General features: G+C 41.2%; 1 protein-coding gene across 1 annotated transcript in view; it reads left to right on the top strand.

The window, feature by feature from the left end:
- Positions 1-941: 941 nt before the first annotated feature.
- The window catches only part of auh (AU RNA binding protein/enoyl-CoA hydratase), a 190,520-nt gene continuing 181,970 nt past the window's right edge, over positions 942-9,491 (top strand). Inside the window, exon 1 of the mRNA XM_059969913.1 lies at positions 942-1,209. Within this exon, the coding sequence (XP_059825896.1) occupies positions 972-1,209 (238 nt within the window). The 5' untranslated portion in view covers positions 942-971. The remainder of the gene's footprint in view (positions 1,210-9,491) is intronic.

Below are 9,491 nucleotides of genomic sequence, written 5' to 3'. Positions count from 1 at the left end.
CAGGACTAACTGAAAGATAGTAAGAGATTTGAAAGTAGGAGGGGGAGGAGGAAATGCAAAATGATAGAAGACCGGAGGGGGTGGGGTGAAGCTGAGAGCCAGAAAGTTGATTGGCAAAAGGGATACAGAGCCGGAGAAGGGAAAGGATAATGGGATGGGAGGCCTGGGGAGAAAGAAGGGAGGAGGGGAGCACCAGAGGGAGATGGAGAACAGGCAGAGTGATGGGCAGAGAGAGAGAGAAACAAAAGAGGGGAGAAAAACTAAATATATCAGGGATGTTTAAGAAGAGGAGGTTAGATAACGGAAGTTAGATAAGTCAATGTTCATCTCTAAAAGAGACTGGTCTACACAAACACTTGAAATTTGATAGCAGTTATCAGTTTCAGGCAAATACCTCTTAGTTTGTAAACATGTGTTATGGTTCCTACCTCTTCCTATATGAGCTTGATTTGCTTTATGGACTAAGAACATGAAGGTACTTAAACTGATTAATTCCACAGGTCTAAATGCAGCATTTACAACCTTGGCTTGAAAGGCCAGAAATTAAATTTGCAAATGCATGCCCAAAACTTCCAGCTACCTCATGGAGTCCTTTACAATGTTTTTTTTTTAATCTGTGAAAATTATTGGCATCAATCTGCGCTTTTTTTCCCATCTGGTGGATAAACGAATTTAGCATTGAAGCACCACTGTATATCGCTTGTTTTCAGCAAGGGTTATTGCTCCCACAACTACAGACGACGTGCAACAATCAACAAGATTAAAAAGATATTGCTGGAAACTCTCAAAAAAATGTTAAATGTACAATATTTCACATAAAGCAAGAACACAGTGCACTTTCCGACTCTCACAGAGCCTAAATTCCGATCATTCCTCCTCCGCCGCACGCTGACCACTCGTCACCCCCACTGCGCTGGGGTTTCTGGGAAGTGTGGCAAGGAAGGTCGATGCATTGGGGTTAAAGTTGACGAATGGTTACTATGGCGGCGTCGACAGCTGTTTGCAGGCCGCTTGTTCTGCGGAGGGGTATCGGAACTTTATTCATTGGTAGCCTAGGCAGGTACAGTTTAGGAGTTGGGAGTAGGTTTGTTGCACACGAGAGCCGAAGCTGGAAGACGGGGTCTGTGGGATCGCCTGGAACGAGGTGTTACAGTGAAAATGCAGCGGGACCGGAGCTGCGGGTGCATCACCTGGAGGAGGAATCGAGAGGTAACCGTGTGGCCACTCTGTCCCGGGGAGGATGGATTGATAGGAGGAGGGCAGGAAAGAAAGAACAAGAAGGGAACAAGTAACAGGCCCAAATTTGGATTTGCCCTTTTCCCAGTGATGCGAATCCAAGGTTGTCCTTGTCTACACCCTTAACAAGAATATTGTAGCTGGAATACCCTCCATTTCTTTAGAAGATTTGTGGTGGATTAACCTCTTTCGTTATTTTCAGTCTGTATTTTTATTCCAATTGATTATCTCCTCCTTCAAATTGCCACTTAATGGAGACGAACTTCACTCTCGAATTTCAATTATTTTTCTTCATACAACCTTACTTATACTATGATGCTTAAACTCTTTGGAACACAAAATGTGAATAAGCTGTTTCTTTTTCATTGCACAATATAAGATTCTGTGAAAGTAATCAATTTCATGTATGTGAAAAAGCAATTTAAAATAATTTAAATATTGAATTTTGTTTTGCATTAGGTGTTTAAGTGGTAGAACATAGAACAGTACTGTATGGCAACAGGTCCTTCAGCCCATCATGCCTGCACTGAAACCAACACTGTATTAAAGTACATCTATCTGTACATGATCTATATTCTTTCATTTTTAACAACCACTTAAAAAAACACTACCATGTCAGCTTGCATCACTCCTGTGGGAGCCTATTCCAGTCTTTTCGCACTCCCTGTAGAAAGAAAACTTGCCTCACACATGTTCTTTAAAACAAAACGTCTTGCACAATGTTTTCTGGCCATAAGATGTGTGTCATCCTTTGTATCTTACTTACGTTAAAATCACAGAGCTTTCTCCAGGAATACAAAATGTTGTAGCTGGGATTTTGCAATCTCATAAATCAAATTCAGTTTTAAAGTGGTAAATTTAGTCAATTTGGGGAAGTCGTTGCAATTGTGATTTGTTTTTCAGTCTTGCTGGTCTTCAAATAAGCATGGTTTCTAGATGCAATCGAATGGTTTAAGTGAAAGGATCATTTACAGTATGTTGCACATTGACCAAATAGGCATTAAATGTTGTCACATCAAAGTTTATTTATATTTTTAAAAGCCCATTTGTGTAAACACAACATTACTTTCATGAGTGTCTACAACAGATGACTTCTATTTGTTTCCACTTGAACCTAAGTACCTCCATATAAACATGTACTTACTGGAAAATATATTATTAGGGTTAGAAATTGTGAATAAAGTATACAAATATATTAATAGATTAAGCTTAAGGTCATAATAGTTCAGTTTTATAAAACATGATGTCCTCTAAGTAATGTTACTGAAAACATAAAATAGTAGTATAAAAAAAGGCCATGTAGCACGTTACTCTACAACTTGGTCACTTTTTGTGCCATATTTAAAGCAAATTTATGAGAATTTCTCCAAGAATGCAAAAACAATCAAGTCAGTGTTTCTGCAGTCTCTTAAATAAAATTAAATTCCAAAACATGTATGTAAACTTCATTGTCCTTAAAGTGGCATGAATATTCAATGAAAGGAATTCAGCAATGTCACTTAATTTTCTTTATAATCTTCCAAGTTCCTATTCTCCATTTAGTTTTACAGTGGACCTTGATTTCTGTAGTAGGATGTGAGTAAGTTTTTGAAGCTTTCACCTAATAGCTCTTTTTTTATGATTATTACATGACATAACATGAAAGACGCTTCACCCATCATTTCGTTAGCCAATGTAGTCACTGGAGAACAAGATTGAGGACCTACGGGCAAGATTGTTGTATTGGAAGGAAATGAGGAATTGCTCTGTTCTGAGTTTCATGAAGACGCGGCTCCTGATGCGTCGGTCAGACCTGAAGTCTGTTGGATACATAGGATGTACTGGACTGCTTTTTACATAGAAGTCTATTTTTACATAGACTCACATTTTACATAGAAGGTAAAATGTGCAGGGATCTGTGTTTCATGATAAACTCTTTGTGGCGCTTCAACGCAATCGGCTTGTTGCATTCTTGTTCCCCCGACCTGGAACATTAAGGATCAACCGTTCTACTTGCCAGGAGAGTCCTTCATGATTCTGACCGAAGTTTACATACCACCAAATGCTGATGTTAATCAGGCACTCAAGATATTGAATGCTGCTTTCGCCAAACAGGAAATAGCCCAGCCTGTCACATTTCAGATCATAGTTGGGGATTCCAATCAGGCTTATTTGAAGTAATCTCTGTCCAATTGTCATCAGCATATAATGTGTAGCACCAGAGGTCCCAACACCCCTGCTGTACTATGATTAGGAATGCCAACCATTCTATGCCTAATCTGCATTTTGTGAAACCAGATCATTTAGTTATTCTTCTACTATCTGGATACAGGCACAAATCAAAGAGTAAGGCTCTAGAGATTAGGACAACAAAGAGACGGCCGCAGGAGGCAGAGCAATGGATGCAGGATTACTTTGAGTTGGTGAGAAATGCCATGTTCAGGGATGTAAGTGGGTCTGAATGAATATACCACAGTTGTCCTGAACTTTATAAAGATAGTTGCAGACAAGTGTGTCCTCACCAAATCATTCAGAGTCTTTCTCCAACCAGGAACCCTGGATGAACCATGAAATCCACAACCTGCCAAGGGCCAGTTAAGTGGCTTTCAGGTCTGGCGACCAAGAAAGATACAAGAGGCCCAGGTACGATTTCAGGAAAGCCATCTTGTGTGTGAACTACAATTTTGGACCAAAGTTGAATTATTGAATGAAGCTTGACAACTGTGGCAGGGCTTGAATGTGATTACATCTCACAAAGTGAAACCAAGCAACATGAGTGACAACAAGGCTTTGCTCCCTGATGAGCTCAGGGCATTCTTTGTTTGCTTTCACCATCAAAACATGGAGGAACGTTCATGAACTCCCACAGCCCCCAATTACACTGTGATTTCAGTCCATGAGGCCAATGTGAGAGCATCCTTCAGGAGAGTGAATCCACGAAAATCATCTGGCTCAGGTGGAATACCTGTCCGAGTACGAAAGACTGGAGTGTTCACCGATATCTTTAACCTCTTGCTTCATTAATCCAAGATACCCACCAGCTTCAAGCAGGCTTCAGTTATACCAGTGTCTAAGAAGAATGTGGTAACCAGCTGCAATGATTATTGTCCAGTAGCACTTACGTCCACTGTAATGAAGTGCTTTGAGAGGTTGGTGATGGAACATATCAAGGTTTAAGGTTCATTTTATTATCAAAGTAGAAACACAGAATACAACTCTGAGATTTGTCTTCTCCCGATAGCCAGAAAACCATGGAAATCGTAGATGTTAAAACCCCTTTCCTGCACAAAAAGGAAAAAGAAACAAAACTTGTAAACCCTAACCCCTCAGCCTCTCCCTTGCACAAAAATTAACAGATTTCCCACTTGGACACGGCAGCTAAATGTCAAACCCCTAACCCTTAAGCTTTTCCCACACAAAAGACAACGACAATAACATCAAATACCCAATCCCTCCCTCACCCAAAAAAGTAACATATAGCACACCTGCCAATTGGCAACATAGAAAAGCTGAACGAGACCAATACAAACTAGTTATATCACATAAGTCTTGGAATTTCAAAAAACGTCCTCTATCAGCATCAATAAGAGCAACACTTTGAACTCAGTCCTTCTGTGGAGCCTTCATCCGCCGAGAAGCAACCTCCCATGGGGAATGACCTTTGCCCTGACATGGCCCCCTCCCCCCATGGGGATCGATCTCTGGGCTGACCTGTTAACTGTCAACCTGGCCTCCTCCACGTTCGTCTCAGTGTTTCAATTTTCTTTGATGCTTCGATAAGCGAGAAATAGAGTTGATGGTGCTCCCTGCTGCCTCTGGTCTCCTGTTTGGGACAGCTTGTGTTTTTGGTCCTCTCCCTGGAATTTTCTTGGAAACATCAGGGCACGAGGTCACTTGATTGAACTCCAAACTGTAAGTCACAGGCTCCAACAGTTTCCGAAAAACAATTATTTAAAAAAATGAGTAAGTAAAAAGTGGAGAATAGGTGAACTAATTGGCTATCTGGAAGATGTAGCCTGAGGAATTGTTGTTCACTAGCGCCACCTTGACAGAAAGAATCTACACCTGTCTGAGAAGTGAATTGGATCCATTCCAGTTGCCAACTGTCATAACAGGTCCACAGCAAATGCCATTTAATTGGTTCTTCACTCAACCTTCGAACATCTGGATAGTAAAGATGCATATATCAGATTGCTCTTTATTGATTACAGCTCCACATTCAATACTCCCATCCCCTCAAAACTAATCATGAGCTTAAAGATCTTTGACTCAATACCTCCTTGGGCAATTGGATCCTTGATTTCCTCATTTGCAGACCCCAGTCAGTTTGGATTGGCAATGACATCTCCTCTCCAATTTCCATCAGCACAGATGCACTACAAGGCCGTGTGTGCTTAGCTGCTTGTTCTACTCACTTTATACATGACTATGAAGCTAAGCATTGCTCCAAATGTTATGATTAAGTTTGCTGATGACACCACTGTCATGGGTGTGATGAATCAGCGTATAGGAGGGAGATTGAAAATCTGGCTGAGCAGAGTGCCAAAACAAACGCCTCTCATGCAATGTCTGCAAGACCAAGGAACTGATCATTGACTTTAGGAGGAGGAAACTGGTGGGGTCTATGACCATTCCTTATTGGGGGATCAGAGGTGGTAAGGGTCAGCAACTGGCTACATCACTGTCTAGTTTTGGTCGGGGTGGGGGGGGGGGTTGCCACTGCACAAAATCAAAATAAGCTGCAGAGAGCTGTAAACTTAATCAGCTCCATCATGAGCACTAGCCTCTGTAGTATCCAGGACATCTTCAAGGAACAATGCCTCAAAAAGGTGGTGGTCATCATTAAGGACCCCCATCATTCAGATCATGCTTTGCTCTCATTGTCACCATCAGGAAGGCAGTACAGAAGCGTGAAGGCACACACTCAGTGATTCAGGAACAGCTTCTTCCCCTCTGCCATCTGATTTCTGAATGGACATTAAACTCATTAACACTACCTCGCAACTTTTTTATTTCTATTTTTGCACTACTTATTTAATTTAACCAATATAATTATGTTAAAGTGTCATTATATGTATACTGTATTAAAGTAGCATTATAAAGAAAGCATACTAGTGCCTCTACTTTAGGGGTTTGTGAAGATTCAGCATGGCATCTAAAACCTTGACAAATGTCTATAGCTGTGTGGTGGAGAGTATATTGATGGGTTGTATCATAGACTGGTATGGAAACACCAATGCCCTTGAATGGAAAATCCTACAAAAAGTAGTGGGTACAGCCCAGTCCATCACGGATAAATCCCTCCCCACCTTTGAGCACTAATACATGGAGTGCTGTTGCGAGAAAGCATTATCCACTTCACGGACCCCTCACCATCCAGGCCATACTCTCTTGCTACTGCCATTAAAAAGAAGCTACAGGAGCCTCTGAACCCACACCACCAGGTTTAGTAACAGTTATTATCCCTCAACCATCAAACTCTTGAACCAGAGGGGACAATTTCATTCAACTTCACTGGCTCTGTCGCTGTTTCCACAACCTATGGGCTCACTTTCAAGAACTTTTCATTTTATGTTCATGATATTTATTGCTTATTTATTTATTTATTATTATTGTTAATTTTTTTCTGTTGTATTGGCACAATTTGTCTTTTGCACATTGGTTGTTTGTTGTGTTGGATGCAGCCTTCTATTGAATCTATTATGTTTCTTGGATTTACTGTGTATGCCTGCAAGAAAACAAATTGCAGGGCTGTATATGGCGATGTAGATGTAGTTTGATCATAAATTTACTTTGAATTTTGACTTCTTTGTAAAAAAAAGATAACTATCAGTTTCCTCAAATCATATGATTCCTAATATCTATTCAGAATTGCAGTCATCCAATCATTAACACCCACACATACTCAGTGTCTACTCTGTATAATAGTGGAACCTGGCGTGGTCTTCTGCTGCTGTAGCCCATGTACTTCAAGGTTCGATGTGTTGTGTGTTCGGAGATGCTGCTCTGCACTCCACTGTTGTAATGCATAGTTATTTGGGGCAATGTTACCTTCCTGTCAGCTTGAGCCAGTCTGGCCATTCTCCTCTGACCTCTCATTAATAAAGTACTTTCACTCACAGAACTGCTGCTCACTGGATGTTTTTTGTTTTTCATATCATACTTTGTAAACTTTAGAGACTGCTGTGTGTGAAAATCCCAGGAGGTAAGCAGTTTCTGAGATTCTCAAACTACCCCGCCTGGCAGCAACAGTTACTCCACAGGCAAAGTCACTTAGATCGCTTTTCCCGTTCTGAAGTTTGTTCTGAACAACATCTAAACCTCTTGACAATGTCTCCATACTTTTATGTATTGAGTTTCTGCCAGATGATTGGCTGATTAAATACTTGCATTAATAAGCAGGTGTACTGAGTAAAATGGCCACTGGCTATATGCCCTGCAGTTTGTTGTTTTGTGGCAGCAGTATTGTGCAAGACGAAGATTATTAAGTTACAAAATAATAAGTGGAAAAGGCAGCAATATGACATTTTTTGATGAGCCATTCAGAGCTCTAATGGAAGAGAGTAAGAAGCTGTTTTTAAAACATTGAGTGGGGTCATCATGTTCTATATATTCTCTCTGATGGTAGTTGTTTGAATAGGGCATGTTCCAGATGGTGAAGATCTTTAATGATGTTTGTCGCTTTCTTGAGGGTCAACTTCCTGAAGATGTCCTCTGGCGGGAATTAGCTGAGTCTCCCATCCTTTGCAGCCTCTTCTGCGCAACCAGTAGGAATGCCATCCATCATTCATCTATAGAAAATTGCAAGTTTTCGTGACATACCAAGTCATCTCAGTTTCCTAATGAGGTTGCTAAAACAGTACGAGGTGCCAAAACACTTCAGCCGCCATCTTGGGGCACCACAAAGCTTCTTGTCTCATCTGCAGATGGATCACAAACTTCCTCTGTGACAGGAGGCAGCAAGTGAGATTAGGCAAACACTTCTCCACATCTTGCTCAATCAGCACTGACGCATCACAGCGGTGTGTTTCACCCCTTTCCTATTTTCTCTGTACACTAATGAATGTGTCTCCAGTGAACCATCACGTTCAAGTTAAATCATCATTCAACCATACACGAATACCCATGAATACAGCAAAATGAAACAGTGTTCATCTGGGGCCAAGGTGCAAAACACTGTATCAACAATTATACACAGCACAAGGTACAAATAGCACAAGTAAGATAGCAAGTAAACATACAGTTATACAAAAAAGTATATATAGCCCAAGTCCCTGAGTGACATGTCCTGTAAATAGATGGTGCATGGGTGTTTTCTGTAAGAACAAGCAGTTCTCAGCAGTCTGCAGATGAATGTATGCACACACCCACACAATCCAGCTTGACTTCAACCGAGCAAACACTGGATGACAGCACCAATGGGTGGGGCAACCCCCAACCCAGCATGGATGCTATGCTACACCACTTCCAGCATCTACTCTCTTGTACTGCTGTAAAGAGCAAGCTCATTGCTTGAGGCCTAGTCCTTGCTACACTGGGCCACACAGCTCCCCTGTCATATGTCACGACAGTAAGCGGACTTGGTGTAATTAACGCTGTGTCCATCAGGGTCTTGCAGTCAATCACAAGTGAAATGTCTGAGACAGTCGTGCTGCTAAACTGCCCACTGCTTTTGTGCACTGGCTGTCTTAGCAGGCATTAACACGGTTTGCACCATGTCTAGCTTGTCCACCAATGAACAGCTCACTGATAGGGTAGACTTGCAATACTTGAAGTTCTCAGTATTCACTTCCAATTATAAAAAGAGATGCTTCTGAACACACCACCATCTTGTACTGGGAGGTGGATTCCAGGGTGGGCAGTGTACACAATGATATTTCCTGTCTGCTTCTTTGTCCTGAATGCATACAAGTCCTGCAGTGATTATTTATCAATGAACTTTTTGTATTATCGGACAATTCACTGTAGTTTTCGTATATTGTGCACCAAACCAGGCAGTAATGACTGATGTGAAAGTATATAAGCTTTAAGTTAAACTGATCAAGTTTATGGATGACACCACTGAAGTAGAACTAATCACCAGAGGTGATGAATCCAAGAATCACTAGAAAGTTAGCAAGCTAGTCTCCTGGTGTAGTTACAGTAACTCGGAGTGGAATTTCCTTAACTGTGGTGATGCATGTTGACTTCAGGAGGAATATGTCTCGTTTCTACTCACTCATCATCAACAACTCTTAGCACCACTCCAACATTATGGTTCCTGGGCATCATTATCT

The sequence above is a fragment of the Hypanus sabinus genome, chromosome 5 (assembly GCF_030144855.1).
Source record: "Hypanus sabinus isolate sHypSab1 chromosome 5, sHypSab1.hap1, whole genome shotgun sequence".
In the NCBI taxonomy this organism is placed as follows: Eukaryota; Metazoa; Chordata; class Chondrichthyes; order Myliobatiformes; family Dasyatidae; genus Hypanus; species Hypanus sabinus.
Note: the sequence above shows the minus strand (reverse complement) of the source record. Positions and strands in the feature narration are given on the sequence as shown.